The 26850-nt window shown below is 37.9% G+C and overlaps 2 protein-coding genes across 4 annotated transcripts in view; one reads left to right on the forward strand and one right to left on the reverse strand.

Annotated features, from left to right (window-relative positions):
- RECQL (RecQ like helicase) overlaps window positions 1–919 on the forward strand; it is a 34484-nt gene extending 33565 nt beyond the window's left edge. The window contains exon 15 of the mRNA XM_065940593.1: window positions 521–919. Within this exon, the coding sequence (XP_065796665.1) occupies window positions 521–673 (153 nt within the window). The 3' untranslated portion in view covers window positions 674–919. The remainder of the gene's footprint in view (window positions 1–520) is intronic.
- Window positions 729–26389, reverse strand: PYROXD1 (pyridine nucleotide-disulphide oxidoreductase domain 1). Of its 3 annotated transcripts, none has more exons than XM_065940616.1 (13): window positions 26197–26303; window positions 25899–26050; window positions 23440–23520; window positions 18803–18922; window positions 16196–16324; window positions 12750–12823; window positions 9294–9454; window positions 8471–8571; window positions 7048–7183; window positions 6049–6161; window positions 5098–5220; window positions 2896–3033; window positions 729–1727 (listed from the first exon to the last, which is right to left on the reverse strand). In XM_065940616.1, the coding sequence occupies exons 2-13, from the start codon at window positions 25908–25910 to the stop codon at window positions 1479–1481; spliced, it is 1437 nt and encodes a 478-aa protein (XP_065796688.1). In that variant the 5' UTR covers window positions 25911–26050; window positions 26197–26303; the 3' UTR covers window positions 729–1478. The 3 variants fall into 3 exon arrangements, with proteins under 3 accessions (XP_065796688.1, XP_065796698.1, XP_065796680.1); XM_065940626.1 differs by lacking the exon at window positions 25899–26050 and adding an exon at window positions 20971–21077 and having other exon boundaries at window positions 26197–26213; XM_065940608.1 differs by lacking the exon at window positions 25899–26050 and having other exon boundaries at window positions 26197–26389.
- Window positions 26390–26850: the final 461 nt, after the last annotated feature.

The following is a 26850-nucleotide window of genomic DNA, read 5'->3' on the forward strand; positions in this document are numbered from 1 at the left end:
TCTGGGTCCAGTGGAACACAGAAGAGATAAGTCAATGTTCTTGGAATCTGGGTATAGAAGAAAGCCTACTTTTGTGTTCTGCAGAGGTATTAAGTGGAAGGATTTAGACTAGTTTTTAAATAAAGACTAGGGGTTTCCAAGCTTTTGTAATGTGAAGACTCCATTTTAATGTCTGATGTCATGATGCGCCCTGCTCTCATGACCTTGCTGTGGTCAGTACTAGCTCCACAGTCGGCGTGTGCAGCAGAAGCTGAAAACCCCCATCACAGACTAACCGCTCTCCAGCCTGCAAAAGCTCAGTGGGCGCCAGCGTGTCCACGGACACGTCAGGTACTCTTTATGGTCGTGACAGCACAGCCCTTCCTATTCCAGATGGGGCTCATACTGGAAGAAATTTGAAAATAAAAACAAGACCATTGGACATTTAAAAGAGCTGATCAATATAGAAGGACTCGATATTTATCTCCTGAGAAAATGAAATAGCTGAATTTTTACCAGTGTTTGTCTTGTTGTTTTGCAGACTGAATCACCTCAAACCTGTCATTCTGAAGGAACTGATAAAAAGAGGGAAGAAAAAACTCCAAGTAACTTCCTAAAGAGGTCTGCAAACAGGCTTCAGCAACCTGATTGTAAGAATGCAGGGGCTAAGAGAAGAAAAACTGATACTGCATGAGATGAGTGTTTCTAAATTTTCCAAGAAAATATCTTATGCATGGATACACTGCTAGTTTTGTAGTTAACCAGAAGTTTAATTTTAAGACAATTTTATTAATATTTTATACATATGGCACTACATGTTCAAAATATATCTCTGAAGTATTGAAAACTTGAGAATTTGAGACATTCTGAGGTCTTGAGATCATGAATTGGATAAATTTACAGTATGAAACAGGAAAAATAAATTAACTTTATTGTAAAACTCTTTAAATGTAAAATACGTTAAGAGATTAAGTTCATGTAACTTTGTTAAGTTCTTTATGCCTTGCCACAACTAGCTGTATTTTTCTTTTCACCCAACTGGCTTACAAAGGCTTATCATAGAAAGTGAGTGATTTCATGTAACAATAGTTGTAGAATGCAAATAAGGAATAAGGTATCAATACAAATAATATAGCAAGTAAGATACTGCTACACATCTGCTTAAGTAGATTACAACGGTAAGCTTCTTGAAACCACAGCCTGCCTTTGACTTTTCATGGTCAAAGAATGGCTCTGGTATGTTAACCAGATACCACACTGTTGGTTAAGTAGATAACAAGCTAATTTGTTTCAAAGCTAAATGACAAATGAATGTCTCTAAGTTTAAAACACAGAAATGGATACTTCAGAATTATCTTTACATAATTAGTGGTCAATTTTTTGTTAGAAAAAAAAATCTATAAGTTATTTTAACTTCAGCTGGTCATCATTAAATCTGTGTAATCCTCTGACTTTTTAAATCTTATTTGCAATGTGATGTAGCTTTTGAAATGCCCTTTTTAGTCAAAATAATCTTCTATATCAATATTTGGATCCAGCAGATCTTCTCCATATGCTGAAAGGTTCATCTGGTTTAAAATTAAATTTTCAAATGTTTCTTCTAAGTCAGTCTCACCAATTAGGACGGCGCCCACCATTCGCCCGTTCTGCAGGACGGCTTTGATGTACTCCTGCCCTTTGGTACACCTCAGCAGTAGCTCATGGTTTGAGCCCAAGCCCTGTGCATTGTATTTCCCCAGTAATACAACCTATATAGAGAAATACAAAAACGTTATTTTAGTGAGTACTTAAGAAGAAACAAAACACAGTTATTTTGTGTTTTCCTAGAGTGGGAAATCTCATCACAAAGTTTTACTGCTAAAAGTGCCATTTAGAAGGAACCAAAGAAAACATTTGTACAGTATGCATTTACTCTACAGATGACACTACCATACAATGTATATGAACACTAAAAATACCTAGTGATTATACAAATATGTAGGATGTGGAACTACCTCAGCTTGGAGTCATGATTTAAAGGCTGAATAAGAAACTGAGTTAGATCTTTCAAGGGCAAATTGTTGAACCTCTCTGAAATTTATGTATATATTTGTGTGTGTGTGTTTCTCCTTGTCAGTAAATGAGGAGGAAAAAACCTGCCCCAGAGTGATGTAAAGAGGGTTAAATAATATGTAGGGGGTAGTACCTGCTCATTCTTTGGTATGAATAGCTGTTAATTCCCTTCACAAAGGAGGAGTGAATTTCAAATAAAACTCAGAACTGTACCATCAGGGAACAAATCTGGAAGAGATTTCCCCCCTGTCCCCCCGGCCCCGAACTGCAAGAGTTCAGTGAGAAGGCAGGTCTGACCATCAGATGACCAGGGCCCGTGCTTGGTCGCTTCAGTCGTGTCCGACTCTTTGCGACCCCATGGACTGTAGCCCACCAGGCTCCTGTCTCCATGGGTTCTCCAGGTAAGAACACTGGAGAGGTTGCCATGCCCTCCTCCAGGGGATCTTCCCAACCCAGGGATTGAGCCCAGGTGTCCGGCATTGCAGGCGGACTCTTTACTGACTGAGTCACCAGGGAAGCCTGACCCTATGAACTGTATGTAGCCCGCCAGGCTCCCCCGTCCATGGGATTCTCCAGGTAAGAACACTGGAGTGGTTGCCATGCCCTCCTCCAGAGGATCTTCCCAACCCAGGGATCGAACACAGGTCTCCTGCACTGTAGGCAGATTCTTTACGTTCTGAGCCACCGGGGAAGCCTCCAGCAATAATACCAGTTATGGGTTTGTAAGAAATGAGGAAATCTGTCATTTTTTGTACAGTGATTAAAACCAGATTAAGCTCTTACTCACGTGAAAAAATTAGATGACTGTAATTAGTTATAAGACTAACAAGCAGGAAAGGTACTATTAATATCTATCTATCTTACCTTATAGTTAAAAAATTTTGTTACATGAGCGAAAAGTTCAAAGCTGAAATCCATGTCAATGGACTCTCCCACACTAGATGCAGCCATGCACTTTGCCGCATACCAGCCCATCTGCCTAGCCTGGGTCCACAGCCTCATCTGAAATAAAGAAGGTCATGCAGTTTTATTTTTCATTATCATTATTTGAAGAATGTTACCACCTTAACCACGTACAATTCCTTAAAGTGCTTGACAGTCCCCGAGAACAGTTACACCTAGCTTGTTAAGTAACTAACTGGATCATTGTCACACTAACCAACTGCTTCTGATATTTGATAATTCTTATGCCTCATATGTGGCAACTAATGTCTTTTTTGTGTGCAAAAAATAATAACTATAACCATGAGTTTTAAGAATTTCTGAAAGAAGTGAGTTTTTTTTTTTAATTTGGTCTCCTCTCTAAACAAGGTTCGGAGAAGGCGATGGCACCCCACTCCAGTACTCTCGCCTGGAAAATCCCATGGGCGGAGGAGCCTGGTAGGCTGCAGTCCATGGGGTCGCGAAGAGTCGGCCACGACTGAAGCGACTTAGCAGCAGCAGCAGCTAAACAAGGTTAGGTCTGGTGAAGAAGGCAGCCACAGAGCACAGTAACAACTAGAGAATGGCCAGCAGAAGTGGCCTGCGATACTATACTGCCGCACTGTTACTAATGCATGTTAGCCTCCAAGTCCCTTCAGTTTGCGTCTTGGACTGTGTGAAACAATTACTGTTTATGCAAATTAAGAGATGAGTTTATTAGAGACACTCACAGTAAGAAACACCTGTTTGTTTCCGGCCATTTCTTCCCTGTGCTGGAGCGTGAGGCACATGAAGGACGTAACTGACATGCTCCCTGGCTTCAGCCCTGCCGAGCTGGGCTTAGTCACTCAGTCATGTCCGACTCTCTTCGATGCCATGGACTGCAGCCCGCCAGGCTCTTCTGTCCGTGGGGATTCTCCAGGCAAGAATACTGGAGTGGGTAGCCTATCCCTCTTCCAGGGTGTCTTCCCCACCCAGGAGTTGAACTGGGGTCTCCTGCATGGCAGGCAGATTCCTTACCAGCTGAGCTACCAGGGAAGTCCGGCTTTAACCCTTAGTGGGTTGAAATGTTAAAACGACAACAACAAAAACAGTAACTCCAATTCCTAATTTGAGTTTGCGACAGATATGCCATAAAAATGACATAGGATGTCATTGTAGAGAAAACTAAAAACAAGTTAGTTTGAAGCATTTTAGAAATATGGCTGACATCACCCTCTTGTTGATGCTATCTCTGATGTATGTAAAAATAATAAAGCTGATTCTTAAAACACATCTAGTTCTTCTAGTACTTCACACTCCAGTTAATCTGAATGAATAGCCCTACTAGTGGAACTGGCCTTTCACCAAGGTAGGTGGTTTTTTGTTTTTCATTGGAGTAATCACCAAGATAAGTGTGTTGACTGGTTCTTTTATGTGTAACATCTACCTCTGACTCTCCTCCTCCTAAAACAACGCCACCTCTGGCCCCTGTCTTGAGTATCTTCCTCTAGGACTTCTGTCCCACCATTATGAGGCAGGCAACACTGTGACAGCAGGGGGAAATTTAGATCCCGGTGGAAGGGGTTGTTAGGCTGCGGAAGGCTGTTTACCATGGGAACAGTCTTTCAGTAATTCCCACAGGGACCAGGATCATCAGAAACAGTGTATGGCTTATAATCTCTGTGCTATTTTTTTAATCTAGAACTGTGCTGTCTTAAATCGCAGCCACTAGTTATATAACTACTTAAGTTAATTACAAGTAAAATTAGAATTCAGCTCCTCAGCCACAGCCACCTTCCAAGTGCTTAGTGGACAGGTGGCTAGTGGATTCCTGACGACGCTGCAGAAGCACACAGTGTATCTGTCATCACAGAAGGTTCCACTGGACACTGCTGATAAGCATCCGAACGTGAGAAAGTAGCAGTCATAATTCTTTTTAAAATTAAGACATCCCAGTCTATTCCATCACTATGTAATACCTCACCAAAAGGGACAAATTCTAGTGTTTTGTTTTTGTGACCAAAAAACAAAACAAAACCTCTGATAGCTTCCCACTTAAAGTAGAAAAGCTGGAAAACCAGAAAGCTGTATTTACTTGTGGCAGCTCCTTTATTTTCAGATGGACTCTCTGATAAACATCTGTGATCGGTTATGCCAGCTTACCTGTTGCCAGACAGGGCTGGGATGCCAGGAGGCTGTGCAAATATCACCTGCGGCATAGATGTCAGGAAGGGACGTGTGCATGTGGTCATCCACCTTCAGGCCACCATCTTCTCCTACATCAAACTAAACAATGTTCCTCATAAGCACATGGGATAAGGAAAAGGAAACATGACGTTTTCATTCTGAAGTAAAAGAACAAGTCAAATTTCTACATGTTGATATGCTGACTTTTAGTGAGGAAAGTGAAAAACAGCTGCCAAATTTAGGCAACTAATCTGAATTTCCAGTCAGTCAAATTCTTACTAAAGATGAACCCATACCATTCTTGGGACTTCAAATTCTTAGAACATCAAAAACTGCCAATAAACATATGACCACCCCACTCATAGTTACAAAAATATTCCTCAGTTACTACAAGCTTCAAATGCTAAAAAGCAAAAAATACAAGCTGGTTTCTCTAAAAGAATCACTTTTTAAGAATTCATAGGAAGTCTCTGAGGCCCACTTCCAAGGGGGCGCTAATGGCAAAGAACCCGCCTGCCAATGCAGATGTAGGAGAAGCGGGTTCGATACTGCCATGGCAACCCACTCCAGTATTCTTGCCTGGAGAATCCCATGGACAGAGAAGCCTGGCGGCCTACAGTCCATGAGGTTGCAGAGTTGGATAGGACTAAAGTGACTTAGCATACACATCAGTCTCTTACCAACATTTAGATAAATGAAGTGTGCATTATGTCACCTTAAATAATGCTGGGATGTTAACTGCTTAAGGATTTGACAGTAAAAATAATACTGAACATGAAGACATGAATATAAATTAAATTGTTTTCAGCCATCTTAAATTACAGTTCTGTGCCACGCTTCAAAGGAACAATGTTCATGCTTGAGAATTAGAGATCTTTACAAATAATACTTTAGCAATGTTCACAGTGACAAAAATTTTCAACTTACATTGTTGCCACAGAGAAAAGGTTCTGTATTTGGTGTAACTCCTGTAGCACTGACAATGAAATCGCAGCCAAATATCTTTTCATTGGTCAGTTCCACATATACAGGCCATATCTCTTAAAAAAAAAAAAAACTTTTTGTTCTCAAGTGTAATCACAACCAACAGCCTGTAACATTATGTGAATATGACAACTAGAACAAAGAAGAATTGAACAAGGCAAGAGGTGACTTTCAAACAATAACTCAATAGTATTTACAAAGTACATTTGCTAAAACAATTTTGATATAACCTATTCCATCTTCTTATTTTGGGTATAATCACGAATCCATGGCAGGCATTCTAAACATTTTCCCATCAAATTTAGACACAAATTCTAACAAAGTAAATTGATAATCACTTTATAAATTATTTCTGTGAAAATCTTTATTAATAAATTATATTCCATTGAGAGTTTAGTCCAGGTAAGTTACTCCTTTTTCAAAGTTTTCCCTTATTATTGACACTCAGACAATTCCTTTCCCTGTGAAAATATTCAAAGAATTCAGAGCAATGGGGTATCGCATACAGGAGGTTTGGTTGAATATATTTCATAGAGTAGTTTTCATGGGAATGGAAAATAGGAATTTCAGGAGATCTGTACCTTAGTTTCAACTTTATAGATTTCAATCTGTCTGATTTTGAGGATGTCACTTCATCTCTAACAGCATCAACTTTTTAGTTTTTATTTTTTGTCTTGATCTGCAAGACACTCTTAATTCACTCACAGGGGTATGATGGTCAAACAGTGGCTTTGCATAAAATGTTAAGCTCTATCAAATTTAATTTATTAGAAAATGCAAAGAGTTAAGTAGTGAAAATGAAATGATTTACATTAGTAAGTTATGGTTTTATCTTTTCACATTTAAATTTTATATGGAAGTATGGAATTTTTAAATATAACAATAAGGTAAAATTGTTTTCTTTTTAAATAAGTGATTGTTTTTTCTTATTTTATCACTTACCTTTGTCAGTAGTAACTGACTGATCATGATGGTCTCTTGGAAAAGACAAGGATTTTTTCTCAGAAATTCTAAATTCTTCCTGAAGGTAAATTTTCTTTACTTCACACATGGTTTCAATGTGAATTTTATGAGAAAACTAAAATAAAGAAGTACTGGTCACCATAATACTTCCAGAAAGAAGGATGGGTTACTGATGATGAAGAAAAAATTTATAATACTTACAGAAACTAAAAACAATTCTTACAGTATAAGTGAAAACACATTTAATGCTCCCAAACATGCCTCTTAATTTTGTGTATGAAAAATGTGAGCAGAAACTCATTTAGTATTTAGAGATCAAGAGTTGAATTGGCAGGTAGCATTAAGGGCATACTTTTTAATACAAGCCTTATCAATAATTACATGTATATGTATTTTTATTTTATTTATTTTCGGCAGTGCTGGGTCTTCGTTGCTGCACAGGCTTCTCTCTAGCTGCAGCGAGGGGGCTGCTCTAGTTGCAGCGCACGGGCTTCTCATTACAGGGGCTTCTCGTGTTGCGGAGCACAGCTGAAGGGCACGTGGGCTCAGTAGTTGAGGCTCCTGGGCTTTCGAGCACAGGCTTCGTTGCTCCACGGCATGTGGGATCTTTCTGGATAAGGGACTGAACCAGTGTCTCCTGCACTGACAGGCAGATTCTTTACCGCTTAGCCAAAGCGAAGTCCTGTATATATTTTTAAATTATAACTGTTACGGACTAAAAAGTAAATTGACACATCCTGATTGTTATATTTCAGAACTTTAGTAAAGTGCCACTTAGGTAGAAGATACTCAACAAATGTTCACTGAACTAAACTGAAGTTGCAAGTTAAAAATACCATTAATTGTAGGACCTGAAGGTGCAGGAATAAATGATTTTGTGTGATTTCCATCACAAAATTTGATACACACAAATTTGATATACTGTGAAGCCAGGCCCACTCCAACCTAATGAAGGCTGAAAAGAAATCATACACAGTAATAAAGACTGTATATGTATTTCTTACAATATTTCAATATCATACATAGCATTTTAACCACAAATAACTAAAACATCTAGTAAATAAAATGAGTAAGAGCAATTCATCTGCTTATGCAATTAGGATATTAAATGTGTAATTTATTTAGAATCTATCTAATAATCTTTAGATTGCATCCAAAGAGACCTTTGAGAAAAGATTAATTTAAAATAGGATGGATGTGTTTACTAAAGCCTGTGTATGGAGATCTATCTTTAAAGTTCAAATGGGCCAACTGGCCCCAAAGTCCATTCTTAACACCATGGATTTTAAGGAAAATGACTTGGCCAATTCTTTGACTACAGGGTTAATAACCAGTTTTTAACAAACAGTTCAAGAATTTAAAATTGGATTTAGATATGTTTAAACAGTATATGAAAACATACCTCTTTTGTTCCTTTAAGATCCAGCCCTTCATGCCAGTCAGGTCCCAGGGCGCTGCCTATGTTACCAGCATTAGCTCCGGTTTGTGCTTCCTTTTTCCGTCCTGAAGAGACAAACTCAGTTCAAAATCCAAAGGATACAAAGACTGCCAGGCAGAGAATTATGTGTTCAGAAGTTTTTAGGTAATGTAATAATTATACACACATTCACACAGCAGGACTAAACTTAAATCTATATTATTTTATTCATTACTTTAGTAATTTTGTGATATATAGCTACAAATTGGATAATCTTTCAATTGAGTGTTGTGTATAAACACATATAGAGTGCTTCATGGATGTTATATAATCACTGGTTAATATAAAGAGTAAGAAAATCAGACATTAAATTTTGAAAATTTTGTCAATTTTTAGTGTGACCAAACTTAAAAAATTTTTGTTCAATTTTATAAGTCAAAAATGTAAGGAAAAAAAAAGCTCTTTTAAACTAAAAAACTGTATTTGTTTTTAAACTCACTGCATTTTATAAACTTAGGTGTTGTCAAACTATAGCATCTGCCTGCACAGATGTAGATGGGCTGGTTTATTTAATTCACTTTAAATTTCCAGTTTTAGTTATACATATTTTTCATAAAAATATATCCTACATATATATGTGTATGTGTGCATGTGTGTGTATAGTCTTAAAAGGTACATAAAGAAATAGAAATAAGTATTATCTATAGTCCTATCAAAATATTTTGCTAAATTTTGTTAATATTCTTTTTCTATATGGTTAAAAAGTAAAGTCTCATCTGTGAATGAATGAGCTAGACACCATACTTACCTTCAGTTGTATATCTGGTTCTTTTTTGTGCAATTTTAGCCTCTGGTTTTTCATCAATGAGCTTTGAAGTCAAGAATTCAGCTGCTCCTGCATCGAAGAAAGTATTCCCAATTGCTTTATCTTTAATGACCCAAATTACTTCACAGCCTTCAATTTCATACCTAAAAGGAATATGAAAGTTACTTAAGCAATTTCAAAGCATAAGAAGAAATCTTTGTATGATAAATAACAACTACCTCTTAGGGCAAGAGTAAAGAAAATATTTTAAGGCAAACTGAGAATGATTATTAAGCGCAATATAACACGTTTCCGGGTAATAAGAGTTAAAGTAGAATAAATAATAAGGGGAATTTAAAGTTTATTTAGAGAACATACACATGATAAATATATACACTGAATCCCTGGAGGAGGGAATGGCAATTCAGTATTCTTGCCTGGAGAATCCCATAGACAGAGGAGCCTGGCGGGCTATAATTCATGGGGTCACAAAGAGTTGGACACGATTTAGCGACAAAGCATGCACACATATGCGCTGAATAGCATGTACAAATTTTTAATGAGTATCACCTAAAAGTGTTCAATTTCTAAACATAGTTATTATATGAGTGTCCCCCAGGGTTCCTAGGAGTGAGCAATGCCTGGTTTATCTAGTTACAATGTAATCAGTAATGGAAGGATGGGTGACATATAGCTACAATATTGAGACAGTTGACTTCTTTGCAAACAAATATTTTATTAATATGTATTCAAAGCATATTAAGGAAGGACAGAGAAAAAAGAAAGAATGAGAGTTACAATGAAAATCTTTGCTGTACAGGAAAGGATTACCCTGCAATGAATTCCTTTCATCTAAGAAATTTCCAAGACATCTAGCCAAAGAAAGACCCAGGTCACAGAAAAATGAAGGATCTTAGAGGAAAAAAGGAATGCCCAAGGTATTATATAGAAACCACCTTCCATTAATGTTCATGAGGTAGCAAGAGCTTCTGGGCTTTAGCAATTTTATCTCTAGGTTTGGACACTGAGAATGTGGTTTTCTTAATAATCACTCCACAAAGTCCCTGGAGTTCACTATAATTTATCTGCTCTTAATACATGTTTTGGTACAAATGAATGGGGACAATCCTGAACAAACAGGATATATGGTCATCCTAACTATACTAGGATTTTATTTGAAACTGCAATAGTAATCAGTGTGTTAACGTCACTGGTCACTTCCCTGGTGGCTCAGATGGTAAAAGTCTCTGCCTACAATGCGGGAGACCTGGGTTCAATCCCTGGGACGGGAAGATCTCCTGGAGAAGGAAATGGCAACCCACTCCAGTACTCCTGCCTGGAAAATTCCATAGACGGAGAAGCCTGGTAGGCTACATTCCATGGGGTCACAATGAGTCGGACATGACTGAGCGACTTCACTTTCACTTCACTTTATGGTAAAAAGTGTTACCACCTTTATTTCTCAGAGTGACATAATATAACATAGCTAGGTTATATGATTTTTCAAGGCTAACTGACAGATAAGCTGATGACAGAAAAAAGAACGTTTAGTACATCTGACTCCAGGTCACCTGATGTTCATGCTTTTTGGCGCATGGTAAAGGAGCCCTCTGCCTTCTCCAGTGGGCCTTTGTTTCTGCTCCACTCTTATGCCATCAGAGTACTTAATAGTTACTAAATTTCAGATCATCTGGAGAACATTCTATCTCATGCTGCTCAGATCATAAAATATTGCTGATAAACAGCAGAATACACATAACTTTTATATTCCAATTTTACACACAATTTTTTTTGTTGGTATTTTAAAGTAATGTAGCATCATAACACATAGCAGTATAGCTTAAAATACTGATGCTTGACGGGTGGGCCACAGTTATTATAAGGAACCACCAGAAATAACTCCTGGCTGTGCCGTACCTCACAGGGTGCCCTCTAATCCTCTTATCCTATGACCTGTGTCCTCAGAAAGACGCATAAGCAAGAGGGTATCATCACACTTTGGGAAATTCTGCTTTCATTTCTAAAACCACTTTTAAAAAAACCCAGAAAACAATGAACTATTACATTTTGTGAAATTATGAAAAACTATGTTTGCTTAAAAAAGAAAGGATTAACCTACATTTGGAAACAGAGATAATAGCTGAAATGAAGGCATACTGAAGAAATCAGTATTAGCGTCAGTGGAACATGGGGGCTACTATAAAGCAGAAAGAGTCTGGATATGTCATTTTTCATTAAGACAAAAAAGCCTAATCATCAGTTAACCTAAACCGAGAGAATAGCACTACATGGACACATTCTTAAACAATCAGAGTACTGAATATAAAATTATGAATTTTATCCAAGTATATGGTCTTCAATCTCCAACCTAAATAAAGAATAGGATTAAATATGTAAGACTTGGAAACTTTTTGAATGTGAGCAAGCTTTTCAATGTTAATAATATAATAGTATTAAGTTCCACTTTTGGTGATAATTGATAGAGAAAAATCTGTCATGTCTATGTAAGGATTTGAAGCCCCTCTTAAAATAAATCTATGCCTCCCTCTTCTGGCCCATTTGGTCTTGACTCTGGCTTTTTCTTTGCATTTTTCCATATAATGCCACAAACTTCATAATTACATTAATGACTGCCAATGCTCACACTCAGGCAATCCAAGAACTCTTACAGGCTTCCACTGAGATTCACCATCCTCTAAAAAGAGGCAAAACCCTACTCTCAGGGCTGGAACAAATGAAAGGGAGCAAAGACAGGGTTCTGGCAGACTCCTTATTTGGATATAAATTTGTCCTCTTTGTAGCCAGACCCAACTTTCTGGCCTGAAAAATATCTAGACTAGTCCATGTCTGCCATCTGCAGAAAGAAATATCACAAAGGAAGCGCATCAATGCTCTGGAGACTACAGCAGGACACTCCTCAATGGTTTTCAAACTGTAAACACCATATTAGGACGACAGTATTTCACATTAAGGTGTTCACATTCCCCAAACTTCCAGAAACCAAGAGTTATTCCCGTTACGTGGGAGTACCACGTATCTTGAAACAGAAACTCACACACACTTTGAGTTTCATGGCCAGATGGGTGAGGTGAATGAGTGAAGCAGGATGGGCTATAAGCAATAAATAGTCATGGGGACTATGGGCAGGACTCTCAAAGGTGTACATATTTATTTTTCAATATAGCACATGCTTACAAGAACACATGCATGGGTCAAATCTAACCAGTCATCAGTAAGCCTGAAAGCGTTCCTGAAACTCTTTCTGTTTCATAAATTTACCTTCTCAACTATGAATTATTTCATTAAAGCTAAAAAAAAAAAAAGTGGATTTTCTCCTTGAAAATACATGAAAAACAATTATCCTTTGATTTTTCAGGATAACAAGGTATTTTCTCGTTTACCAATAATTACACAAATCACAGAGCAATCCTTACATAGTATTAAAAAACATGTACTTACACTAATTCAAGTGCGATACCACCATTCCCTATGATCATTATTCTCTTAGCTTTAGTAAGTTGTTTCTGAAATTCCTGTATCAAAAAGAAAACGACAAGTGTTTTGTAGTATGGGCAATGCCTGAAGCAAGAGGCTTCACTGATAATAAATCTCTTTCCCTCTCTGCCAGGACGTATCCTCCCAATTAATGTAGTAAAAATGCTGTCTCCATGTTTTACCCCAGATTGCTGTTATAGCAATGCTTCCTCTAGCTTTCTTTACCTGTGTGTCATTACACTCCAATGCAGCACGAGGCTCCGTCTTTAGCTTACTACATTCCCAACTACTGGACCAAGTCAATTTACCAACATGACACTGAGCTGCATCCTGGACACAGGATTCTTCCTGTCCTAGTCCCTCAGTTGACACTGTCCCTGCAGTCTCAGAACTTACAGAAAAGAGGAGCACAGCGGCACAGTGGTTCAGAGCACAGACTGCAGAGTCCCCGGCTCCAGCAGTTACTAATTGGGTGACCTTGGGCAAGCTGCTTCACCTTTCTGCACCTCAGGTCCTCCCAAGTTATAAATGAAAGTGAGAAGTGACTATATCTCAAAGTTTCTTTAAGCATTAAGTAAGATGATGGAGATAAAGTTGTTAGGAGGAGCAGGCACATAATAATGTCTAGTATTTGTTTTTTAAATGTTATCACCATTGTAAAACAGCTAATTGATGCCTCCACTTCCCATTCCCTGCCAAAAAAAGATCACAATGAGCTTGGAGAAAAAGTGACCAGAAATCATTCTTATGGTACGTTCCAAAGTAGAGGAAAGTCCCATTGCTTCAGGATGACAGCTGAACAGCTGAAGCAGTCAGCTCTACTTACTCCCCCATCTCTGTAGAGTGGGAGTAATGACTGCCCCAGGATTATCATGAGGACTGATGAGTTCATGTACCCAGAGGACATCACTGTAACATAGTTATGAACTCAATCCTTGATAATATGAACCTCAAATGTTTATAAGAACAAAACCCAGTTCTTCCAGTATTCTCTAAAATTCCTATTTAAGAATAAGCATTAAAAAAATTGCTATCAATTTAATAGACTACGAAATCCTACTCAATTCAGTTGCTCAGTCGTGTCTAACTCTTTGTGACCCCATGGACTGCAGCATGCCAGGCCTCCCTGTTCATCACTAACTCCTGGAGTTTGCCCAAACTCATGTCCATAGAGTCAGTGACACCATCCAACCATCTCATCCGCTGTCGTCCTCTTCTCCTCCCACCTTCAATCTTTCCCAGCATCAGGGTCTTTTCCAAGGTATCAGTTCTTCGCATCAGGTGGCCAAAGTATTGGAGTTTCAGCTTCAGCATCAGTCCTTCCAATGAATATGCAGGACTGATTTCCTTTAAGGTTGGCTGGTTGGATCTCCTTGCAGTGCAAGGGACTCTCAAGAGTCTTCTCCAACACCACTGTTCAAAAGCATCAATTCTTTGGCGGTCAGCTTTCTTTATAGTCCAACTCTCACATCCATACTTGACTAGTGGAAAAACCATAGCTTTGACTAGATGGACCTTTGCTGGTAAAGTAATGTCTCTGCTTTTGAATATGCTGTGAAATCTTATTATGTAAATATAAAATTACTACCTCATAGGACAGAACAACACTGAGCTTGAGGTAAGAGAGGAGTATTGTGACTGGAACCAAGAAGATGTTCTTGGCAATAAGGATTAATGAATTCTGAAATAAATTACCAAAAGGAGTTGCAAAAGGTTCTGAATATAGAATTTCACCTTTTTGGGATAGTTTACCACTGTTCTCGAGCAGAACAAACCATGCATCTTTTTCAGTTCTAGGATTCTGTATCACAAAGATCTTCTGAATATTGATTTATTTGCTAAGAAGTAAGACTTGGACATGCTTTGCCTTTTGAGAAGAAGATCATTACATCATTTAGGATGCAAATCACATATTCCCAATCAGAGTAGAATAATGTGTGGTTTGTCTCCTGAGAAATCCATATGCAGGTTAAGCAGCAACAGCTAGAACTGTACATGAAATAACAGATCAGTTCCAAATCGGGAAAGGAATAGGTCAAGGCTGTATACTGTCACCCTGCTGATTTAACTTATATGCAGAGTACACCTTGCAAAATGCCAGGCTGGATGAAGCACAAGCTGGAATCAAGACTGCCAGGAGAAATATCAATAATCTCAGATATGCAGATGACACCAGAAAGCGTGTCATCTTATGGCAGAAAGCAAAGAAGAACTAAAGAGCTTCTTGATGAAAGTGAAAGAGGACAGTGAAAAAGTTGGCTTTAAGCTCAACATTCAGAAAACTAAGATCAGGGCATCTGGTTCCATCATTTCATGACAAACAGATGGGGAAACAATGGAAACAGTGACAGGCTATTTTTTTGGGCTCCAAAATCACTGCAGATGGTGACTGAAGCCATGAAATTAAAAGATGCTTGCTTCTTGGGAGAAAAGCTATGATGAACTTAGCATATTAAAAAGCAGAGACATTACTTTGCCAACAAAGGTCTGCCTAGTCAAAGCTATGGTTTTTCCAGTAGTCATGTATGGATGTGAGAGTTGGACTAAAGAAAGTTGAGCGCCGAAGAATTGATGTTTTTGAACTGTGGTGTCGGAGAAGACTCTTGAGAGTCCTTTGGACTGCAAAGAGATCCAACCAGTCAATCCTAAAGAAAATCAGTCCTGCATATTCATTGGAAGGACTGATGCTGAAACTGAAACTCCAATAATCTGGCCACCTGATGCAAAGAACTGACACCTTGGAAGACCCTGATGCTGGGAAAGATTGAAGGCAGGAGGAGAAGGGGGTGACAGAGGATGAGATGGTTGGATGGCATCACTGACTCAATGGACGTGAGTTTGAGTAAGCTCCGGGAGTTGGTGATGGACAGGGAAGCCTGGCATGCTGTGGTCCATGGGGCTGCAGAGATTCGGACATACTGAGGGACTGCACTGGACTGAATGTTAGCTGTAACCGTCAGCACAGACATTAAACCTGAGATAACACATAAAGAGAAAGAACATGGATAAAAAACAGGATAAATTATCAACTAAGTGCTAGTTGCTCAGTCCTGTCCCATGGATTGCAGTCTGCCAGGCTCCTCTTATCCATGGAATTCTCCAGGCAAGAATACTGGAGTGGGTAACCACTCTCTTCTCCAGGAGGTCTTCCTGATCCAGGGACTGAACCCAGGTCTCCAGTATTGAAGGTGGATTCTTTACCATCTGAGCCACAGAGAAGCCCTAAATTATCAACTAAAACTGAACTCAAATTGGCAGTACTAGAACACTATACACTACTTTTTGATTTATGAGTCATGAAGACTTTTTTCTGCCACTACAGTTTAGAAATTATAAGTATAGCACTTTGATTCAAATGCAGAAAATGTCTAAGAAGTCTTCATGTTTCTTTCCCATGACCCAAATGTTACCTGTGCACTGTCTGTATCACGGATTCCTAACACATAAGGATTTCCTTCACATATCAATTTTGGTTTCGCTCCAGCACACAGACAGAGCTTCTTATAAATATGCTGATTGCCATCTTCAGTTAAAATGCACTGTAAAACCATACAGCAATGAAGAGAGGGGAAACATTTATACATGAGTACAATTATGAAACATTCAATAAGGCAAAAGCAAAAAATATATTAAGGTTGCCTCTTGGTAGCGCTCAATACTTTGCTACAGCAATGACAAAGCTAACTAAGTACGAGAATGTGTTCTCTAGCCCAGTGATTCCTAACACTTTGGAACCATGAACCATCTATAGAAATCTGATGAAAACTAGTTCTTTTCTCATGGGGGAAGAAAGGTACATTCCCACAAAATTTTGAATAAAACTTTGAGAATCTCGTCTGGAAAGGTATGTTGACCTTAAAGACTAAACATTTAGAAATTTTTAAATTGAGCATTCTGATGAACATTTCCTTGATAAACACTCTAATCTCAAAGGGAGTCATTATAAGTAGATTCATGATTATAATCATATCAGACCTTAATATCTGTTATGGGTGCAGAGGAATAGTTAATGGTAGAAGAGGTAACAATAGCTTCTGAATCTAAAAATTCAGAAGTGCTGAAAAACAGTGTTTATACTCTTAAGTACAAATTACAATCGCATTACCAGCAAACATCATGCTCTTTGTGGATTACATGTTTCTGTAAGTGAAAAACATGTTAACCTTAAATCCTAGCATGTACTGGTTTTAATTAATTTTTAATCAGTGAATTTAGATGAGTCTAAAAATACATATCAGAGACCCATGGTTTTTGTTTTTTAATACTGAATGGGTATCCATGTAGGAGTACCATTTAGAAAGCAGATAGACATAAGCATGTCTATGAGAGATGTCAGACTTTGCTGGAATGGTTTTAGGAGTTAATCTTTGTACCTTGTGTTTGATTTATAAAATTTGTCAAATAGCGAAGTACATACCCACTGAAATATGTTACACATTTTAACTCTCCAGCTACGTAAGAAATACAACATAAAACCAATAAACCAATAGAGTATAATCATACAGAAATGTTATACAAGTCTTCCTTTAGATAATCTGCTTACAATTTTAATAGAAGTTATAGGCATTGACCAGATTTAAAAAATTATTTGCACCTAGGTACTATAAAAAACACGAAAACTCTTCATTGACTACTGTTAAATTTTTGGAGACAAAAAGGTAAAACACATCATTTCTAATTCACTAAAGAATATGAAGGATGGCTCACAGAAGACAGACATGTATACTATACAAGACACTTTTCAAATGAAACATTTGGCACTCTGGCTCATTCCAATGTCCTGATACGTAAGTTCCCTCACAATTCACTTGTATACTTCTGAGCCTACCTCAGGGTGCAAATTCACTGACATGGGTGTTTTATGGAACAAGTGTTACCATTACAAATATTAGGAAATCACTGTGGTGTTTGGATTGAGATTTGTAAAAGTTTTCCCATAAACTCAGTACTTTTTCTTACTTTCATTTTTTCCTGTCAAGTTGTTTGTTTCACACATGGACACATTAATGCTTTCTCCCTAAGGAAGAACTCAAACCTGAGCTGCTTCAGAGAAACAACTACAAACCCTGCTTCCCATCTTAGTGCCTGAAGTTCACATGAAGATACTGTGTATCATATGATGCGGAGACTTCCCAACATCTGAGACAGAAAGTTGCCTTTCCTGAGACTGCCTTAGCTTGGGCCTTGGATCATTTTGGACTGTTAGAACCACCTTCTAATTTGGTTACTGGCTACTAGCCGTATGTTCTACCCTGGTTCGTCTTTGACACTGTGGTCAGATACATCTTCCTAGATGAATATTTTATCAACCCTTCTTCCACTTAGACTCTCTTTTTACTATTTATCCACTGATGATAAAATGAACTCAGTTTATTAGCATGACATAAAAAGTTCTTCACAATCCTATTTACTCACTTCTCTGGCCTAGTTGGCCAATATCCTTTTCTTATCCATACCCCAACCCCTCTGACGGCCTCTCTCTCTCCACATGCCTTTCTCCTCTCTTTGGGTCTCTCAACACGCAGTCTCCACTTCCAGGAATGCCCTTCCCACGTGGAGAACTGTTACTTCACCTACCTTTTTAAAACATAGCTCAGTATTACTCACTCTGTGAGGTCTTCCTAAATACCTAATACCAGAGCTTTGATAATATTTCAACATCAAATATATGCATGTCTGTATTCCCTATGATGTTGAGAGCTGCTGGGGGCAGGTTTCTGCTATTACTGCTCCTGTACCCCGCACTTAATGCAGTGCCCAGAATATAGTGAACACTATACAAATGTTAATGATCATTTAAAATGTAAAATCTAAAATGCTAACCTAAACTAATGATATATCCCCAAGAAACTCAAAAAAGAGGTACATTTTTCTAATACCAATGGGAATCAATGTCACTAAAATTTACATGCTAGGGACCTGGGTGGTGGTGCAACAGGTGTGGTCAAAGGCAGGCAGGCGAGACCTCTCACCAAGATTTAACAACAGCAAATGTCATTAAGAAAAAGTCCTCGTACATGCTCTTTGCTCTTTAGTTGCTTTACTCCAGATTCTATAACCTTAATGTTGGGAAAGCGATTTGCTAACATGGTACTTGGTTGTTCTTCAACATCAAATTCTTCCAATACTTTAGAAACCTGTATGAGACAAAAGAGATAAAAATGCATACTTAAATTTTTTAAGAATTTTAAATAATAAAATACTTTCATTTCTTTTTTATACACTACTTATTTCACATTTATAAAACAGGAAAGCCTGCCAGCTGCAATATCCACAGTAGAAAGGCTAGACTCCGTATCTTTAGACCTAAACGCAAACACTAGTCCTGCCACTCATGGGCAAGTCAGGAAGTCACCGAGCCTTAGTCTTCTGGCCTGTAAAATGAAGGCTAACACTACTTACTTCTGTACAGTTTAATCAAACAGCTTATCTATTTCTTTATCCTTGCAGCTTTCTCCTTCTATTTACTAGCTAACATTACTGTGAGCTAGTCTTTGGACTCTTCGTTCCTGTTCTTCAAAATTGTCAGCCTCCTCTTGGACTCACCTTCTGTCCTATCCCACTAGGACTCCACTATGGATCATTTCATCTTCTCTCCAAATCCTTTACTTTCTTGCTCTCTTATCCTTAACCATTAATTACCCTGAAAACTTCCAACCACAGACTAAATTACATCCATTTTCCAGTTGTAAACCCAGGTGGCTACAGAAGACCCCCACACATTATAGACTAGTATTTCCCCTCAAACGCTGTCTGGAAATCCTGCTGCTTGGCTATAGCAGTTCTCAAACCTTTTAATCTCAAGACCTTTTTACAGGCTTACCAACTGAGGACCCCAATAAGCTTTTGTGTTTTTGAGTTAGACCTAGCAATATCTGTTGCATTAGAAATTGAAACGGAGAAAAATTTTAATTATTTCTTAATTAACTTAAAAGTAACAATAACAAATCCAATACATGTTAAAAGTGATACACTTGTAATGAAAAATAACTATTTTTTTAAAAAAACAAAACAAACTGAAAAAGCAGCCCTGTTTTGCATTTTTGCAAATTTCTTTCATGTCTGGTTTAGTAGAATGTAGCTGGGTATCTGCTTCTGCATTCAAACCACTTCTACATTTAAACCACTGCACCATTGTTTTGGTTGAAGTACATGAAGAGAGTTAGCCTCACATAGATATGTAGCCCTTTCAGATAACTGTACATTCTTCTTGATGTTACACTAAAATTCAACAAGTGATGGTTTCTTAAAAGATTAGATGGAAAGTAGAATTTGATACTGTATCAAGAACTTTTCATTTTGGGACTGCGAAATCCATTAGTCTATCCTGCACTTTGATAGTTACAAGTCTGTCTTGTAATTTCACACATCAGATAATACTGGTTCTCAAAATTACAGAGATCTTCCAAATATTGACACATTTCCTATCAATAAATATTAAAAAACAATCACATTCATTATTATCACCAATCTCATGAGAAAAGGCTAAATACTATGAGGCTAACAGTGAAGAATGAGTTAAGCTCTATTTTTGTCATGTTGGCAACAAATACCATTGGCTGGTTTCTTGAAGTGACAGGCTCACTTCATTCATTTTCCAAACATGAATGGCCACAGTGGTGTCAGTTGTTCTTTCAAGTAAAAGTGATGTTCCATGAAAACAGTAGCTAGTTCACCTTGCAACTCAGCAAGTATACAACTGCTTTTCCTTGAGACAATGTTGTACTCTTCATATGCAGAAATGCTTTATGCATACATAATGTGTCACAGAATATTAAAAATATGCACACTCAAGAGGCAAGATTTAATAAAAGTAACATTTTTAAAGAAATGGCTTTTATTTTTCCCACTAACTGTGTGGCAGTCAAGAATACAATGGCTAGCCGGGTAAGTAGCTACCACTCCTTTTATACCATCTGTGCAAATACAGTGAAAAGTGCAGTAACATCTTAGTAACATTCAATCCCTCAGTGACTTTTTCAAACTCTCATCATTCTGATGTTCCCCAAACTTATTCTATCCTCTTTATTCTCAGCAAATCACCTTACAGACAGAGACCACAAAGAACTCTGACTACTTTCCCACCATCTAGATGCTTCTCTGCTCATGTCCACTTTCCTTGACCCACTCCCACTATTTCGAAGTCAATCCACTGCTCTGTGCTCCAGATCCCATTGCCTCTCACCTCCTCAGGACTCCTTCCTTGTTATATATTCCTTGCTTTCCTTCATCTTCAGGCTTCCCCACTGGTTTCTTAATCTCAACAGGTGAACATGCTCAAGCAATTCCCACCTTAAAAGAATGAAATTCAACTTAATGCTAGATCTCATGTCCTCTTGTTGCCATTCTAAATCTTTTCTACCTTCATAGCCAAATTTTTCAATAGAGAAAAGTTCATGCTGTCATTTTAGAATTACCTCCCATTAATTTCTCAAAATTGCATAAATTCTTTGAAAGTCACCAATGATCTATACTAGAAATAACCACTTTCCAACCATCATCTTACCTGACCATTCCATATAATCTGACACAACTGACCACTCCTCTTAATTGAAACTCCACTTGATCTCTTGCAAACACAGTAAAATCTTTTTATTCTTTAAATCTCATTTCAATGCAATTTCCTATGTAAAGCCTTCCTTAACTCCCAAAGGCAGGCTTTGGCGCTCTTTCATAAAGTTCAGTGTGTATAAATATATTGGTAAATGACCTCATTTTTTGCCTCTATCAGGATAATGATGAAATTGTATGATAACTATTTCGTGCATATTTGTTGGCCCAGTAGAAAATAATCATCTGAGAAACTGACCATGTGGGCTCTACAGCCAAAGAGTCTGGATTCAAACCTGACAATAAACTTGGAAACTGACCGAACCTCACTGGGACACATTTATTTCATCTGTAATGTGCGGAGAACAACCTACTTCACAGGGTTAAGAATTAAATACATTACTACATTTAAACATTCAGAAGTACAGCATAATAAGTACTCCATAAATGTGAATTACTATTAATTTCTCTTCTCCTTTAAAAATTATACAAGTCATGAATATGTGTTCTTAACACTAAACAAATAAATAATGCATAATATAGAATAACTGTCAAACTCCCTCTTTACCACTTTCCCCTAACCACACTGATAACCATTAGTGACTTTTTGACACATGGTCTATACTTTTAACTTCCATATCCTGGATGCCTAGCACAGTGGTAAATAATCTAAATATTCAATAAATGATAAAAGGAATGCAATTTCTGACTTCTATTCACTAAAAAAAAAGACATTTGCTATTTCAATGCACTTTCATATATATTAGTACATCTTAAGCTCACAACCCTCTTGAGTAAGCAAAGAAGATATTCTCCTAATGATGCAACTCAGGTAGAGAGATTTGTCAAGGCTACACACCCAGTAAATAATCGCTAGACCTAGAACCCAAGTTTTCTCTTTCTACTGTACAACACTTGTACTTGGAAGATTCAGCCGTACATCTCTAAGTATGTACTCATAGTCTACAACTGAATTTATGTTTTTTTCTTTTAGAAATTAAAAGCCTGTTTAATCTGTTTTCTGGTTCTCTCAATCCCATACATAGTTCTTTTGGCTATACCTAAGTACTTTAAATATCTGTAGGCAGGTTATAAAGTGCAACATATGGCACTAAATTACCCTTGGTCTTAAGAGTTTATGTAAATCTTAGGGATTTATGTATGAAAATAGGGTAAGTTAACTGTATACTGATCTCTTCCCTGAGAGACAATATTATTAAGAATTTTTAGAAAACACACTTCAAGATTGGAAAGGTGTGTTTGTGAGAGATGGGTAGATTGCTTTTTCTCCCTAAGATCAAATCTTTAACCTTTATTTCAAGATTAAGTCTATACAAAATGCCAAAAGGAAAAAAAAAATACATTCCATCATCAGAGTGTTATAAGGGAAAACCTATACTGAATCAAAGACTATGTGAGTAGTCTTAATTGTAGTATGGGAAGAAAAGATTTATGTTTTTCACCTTTTATTCATTTATCTTTTGCATAGGCCCTATAATATTCAGAACTACAGCACTGCAGTACAAGTATGTAGTTTATATATATAATATTAAGATATGAGTGCAAAAGTTTTAAACAGGTGAGGTACAAGATCAAAAATGTTTGGAATCTCCTTTTCTATGATACTATGACCCAAATGCTCTTTAGACTGCTATTATAATGTTATATGTAAAATAAACTCATGGAACTACAAAGTGTTCTGAGATGCTTACTATACATCTGAAGCATTAATTCTCTGCAAGTGTAAACTTGACTCAGAGGTAGTGTTCTTCTGACCTGTACATACACACACACTTATCATAAAGATATACATGTATATTTGCATTCATATGTAGATGTGCATAACATCCTTCCTCAAAAGAGAAACTTTCTGAAACATACTTCTGAGTGGGGAGGAAAAGATGAGAGATAACCAGAAATTTAATACATTCCAGGTGCTTTTGGTATTTCATGTGAACAACTCTAAACTCTGAGCTACGATTTGAAAATGAGTACCAAAAGAGCATTTGTTAAACAATTAAAATACTACAATTATACTAACTGCTACGTGAGTTATTGCAGTTTTTGAAAATTAACACTAAGAAAGGTCTATGATGGTTCTTACCTGCTTGAAATTTGTAACCGCTTTAATAACAGGAGACGCTGTTATCAGGAGAATATCTTCTGATGGAAAATTAATTGCCAACTTATTTAAAAAAAAGAGAAGAAAATTATGATAAATAACTATTAGTACATAGAGGGGTAAGACAGATAATGCAATTTTAATGTTATTAACTTAGGAAACTAAAAACTCACTGTTCTCCCTTTAAAGGTCTCCATTATCCTGGGTCTTGGCTCTATTTATGGGGTAGTGGTGAGAAGCTTTCAACTCCGATATTGATTAAAATGAAATATACATTTACACTACACTCTAACAATAACCATGAAAAGGATGAGAAGGAACTACCTTCCTATTTAACAGTTAAACCAACTTTTCTTCATTGCAAAATAACTTCATTTGTCTTAAGCAGAATGAAATCACAGCAAACCTCCAATAAAACACTTAAAACTTCATCAACTTTCCCAAGTGCTTTGGCATGTCCAACCAGTAGAGACTCTGAGAGTCTTATCAAAATCCAGAGGTTTAATCTGCCAATGTTTTGTCATCTTCCTTAGCTACAACCTCTTCCTTGCTCACTTTAAATTTCCTGAAAGAATTTTCTTAACCCCTGCAGCTCTGTAACTCCACCTATCTTGATCTGTCTCTGCTTGTGATTAGCAAAGACTTTGCTTTTCGCTTGTGCTTTTTGGTTTCGTTATGCACGTTAACTTTTAAGAAATGAACGTTATTGTAAAAACCTTAAAAAAAAAACCAAAAAAACCAACTGAGCATGTTCAATTCACCTACACATCCATTATTCTTTTTTGTACCACCTTACTTAAATTTTTTATAATATCTGACATTATCAATCTCTCCTTTCCTATGTATATTCTGTAATTTATTTCCTCACTTTCTGTTTCCATTACAATACTACTAATATCACCTCTGAGTTGGCCTTCCCGTCTCATATTGACCAGCTTGCTCTGCTCCAAACACACTGTAATTAATAATATTTCAAAATTTTTCATTTGATCATGTTACTCCACTGGTCACAATCATTTGACTACTTGTAAGTTTTTGTTAAATTCTTGGCATGACTTAAAATATCCTCTATGATCAGGTCCCTGTCAGTCTTCCTGGCTTCATCTCTGGTCACTTTCCCCAAGCACCATATACTTTAAGTTTTGCTGCTTGCAGATGGTTCTATGCTTTTTCACCGGAGATTACACTGCTACCTCCCTTTGGAATATCTGTCTTTTCTTGTCTACCTGGTAAACTGTTATTCATTCCTCTATACAGGCATAACAGACACCGCGGGCTCTGTTCCTGACCACTGCAATGAAGTGAAGACGGCAACAAAGCGAATCACATGAGAATTTTGGTTTCCTAGTGAATATAAAAGTTATGCTTATACTACACACTGTTGTCAATACTAAGTGTGCATAAAAATGTGTTCTGAAAGTGTTATAAAAAATCTACATGCCTTAATTAAAAACTACTTTATTGATAAAAGTGCTAACCATCAGCTGAGCCTTGAGTGAGTGTTAATCTTTTTGCAATCTTTTTTGCACTAGTAACATCAAAAATGACTGATCAAAGATCATCATAAAAAATAGCATAGTAATTTAGAAGTTTGAAATATTGTGGTAATTTCCAAAATAGGACAAAGAGACACGAATGAGCAAATGCTGTTGGAAAAAGGGTGCCAATAGGGCTTGCTCCACAGGCCTGCTGAAGACCTTCAATTTGTAAACAAGTTATTTATGTGAAGTATAACAAATCAAAGGGCAATAAAATGAGTATGACTGTACTATGACAAAGGGCCATCTCCTATGAGAAAGGACACTTCTTCCCTAATTCACGCCTTACCAACTCCACAGGCACCCCAAGGTAGTGAACACACTGATGAAATGATTTACTTATTTATTTACATTACTCACTAGGCTTTGAGTCTCCAAAAAGGAGGCACCATGCTCTGTTAGTACCAGTCTAATCAGTCCTTAGTACAGTATCTGGATTATAGGTGTTCACTTGATGAATAAATGAAATCTATCACATCCAAAGATGAAAAGTTAAGGAAAAAAACTTCTTAATTTCTAATGACTTCGATTGCTTATATTTACTTCTTACCAATACAATAATCTAGACCTTTTGGAATACATGTATTCATGTAAAATACACGTAAAAACTCCATATGTATATATGTTGTCTGATTGTGTACTATAAATCAGAAAAGCATCACCTCGCCTCACTTAAGCCCATGTCGGCTGTTTTACAAGATATTACTGGAGATGACATCTCTTCTATCTTGGGAGTCCAAAGTCTACAAAACTTACGTAAGGACTTCTTTATAATCTAGTTACGATGCACTGAGGACGTGGGCACCTAAGAGGAAGCTGGATTCAATCAGGCCATTAAGAAAGAAGGCGGGATTTTCAGGCCAAGTACTTCCTAGCCGTAACCCATCCCTCTTCTCCCCGCACCTGCTCTGGCATCACCAGGACCACAACCGGGTTCAGTCAGCTTTGGGTTTCCCCTAACGACTTGATCGCCATTCCTCGTCCCTGCACCGGAGGCGAAGCCTGCGAGGTATACTAAGGACATCATCTGAGAGCCAAGACAGAGCCTCTAATACCTAGGAGACGGAAGGGGTGGGCAGGGAAAAAGGAAACAGTGAAAGCAACCTGGAAGAAACTCTAGGGAAAGGGGGCGGGCAGGAGCCTCGAGCGCCAGCGCCTCCAGGGTCTCGGAAAGACGAAATCGCTTGCGCGGCCGCCTTACCTGCTCCGCACACGTGACACCCGCGATGCCACCGCCGACCACCACGAACTTCCCCGCCGTCGGGGGCGAGCAAGGAGCCTCCATACTCTTAGTGGTTTGAAGACTACAGTGGGAAGCCGGAAATGTTTGCATTCCCGGAGAGGGAGGGCGCAGGACGCCCACTTCCGGCGCATGCTCCTGAGAATCCGAGCTACGGGTGCCTGGGAACTCACACTTAGTCTCTCCGCGCTCTTGAGAAGCCGAACTACGGGTACCTGGGAAGTCACACTTAGCCTTTCCTCACTCTTTGAAAAGTCGAGCTACGGGTGCCCGGGGAGCTCACATTTAGTCTCTTCGCGTATCGGCTGTGGTTTCTTGCCCAAGCCAAGAGGCCGCTCATCGATTGCAGGGCTTTGCCTTCCTGTCACTACAGCTGAATGTAGCATTTATGTGTAGATTTGATAAAGATAAAACAAAAACCAAAGTAAAGTAGATGGGTTGCCAAGAGAACCCATCTCTTGACCTATTGTTTATAGACCAGTGTTCTCGCGGGTCAAAGCGTTCTTCGAATAAATGAACTGCTCTGAAGTTCTCAGAGTGTCCTTCCTGCCTGAAGTTAAGTGTACCCCCACTTCCCTGGTGGCTCAGATGGTAAAAGCCTTTGCCTACAATGCG

Source organism: Muntiacus reevesi, chromosome 1 (genome assembly GCF_963930625.1).
Source record: "Muntiacus reevesi chromosome 1, mMunRee1.1, whole genome shotgun sequence".
Classification (NCBI taxonomy): Eukaryota; Metazoa; Chordata; class Mammalia; order Artiodactyla; family Cervidae; genus Muntiacus; species Muntiacus reevesi.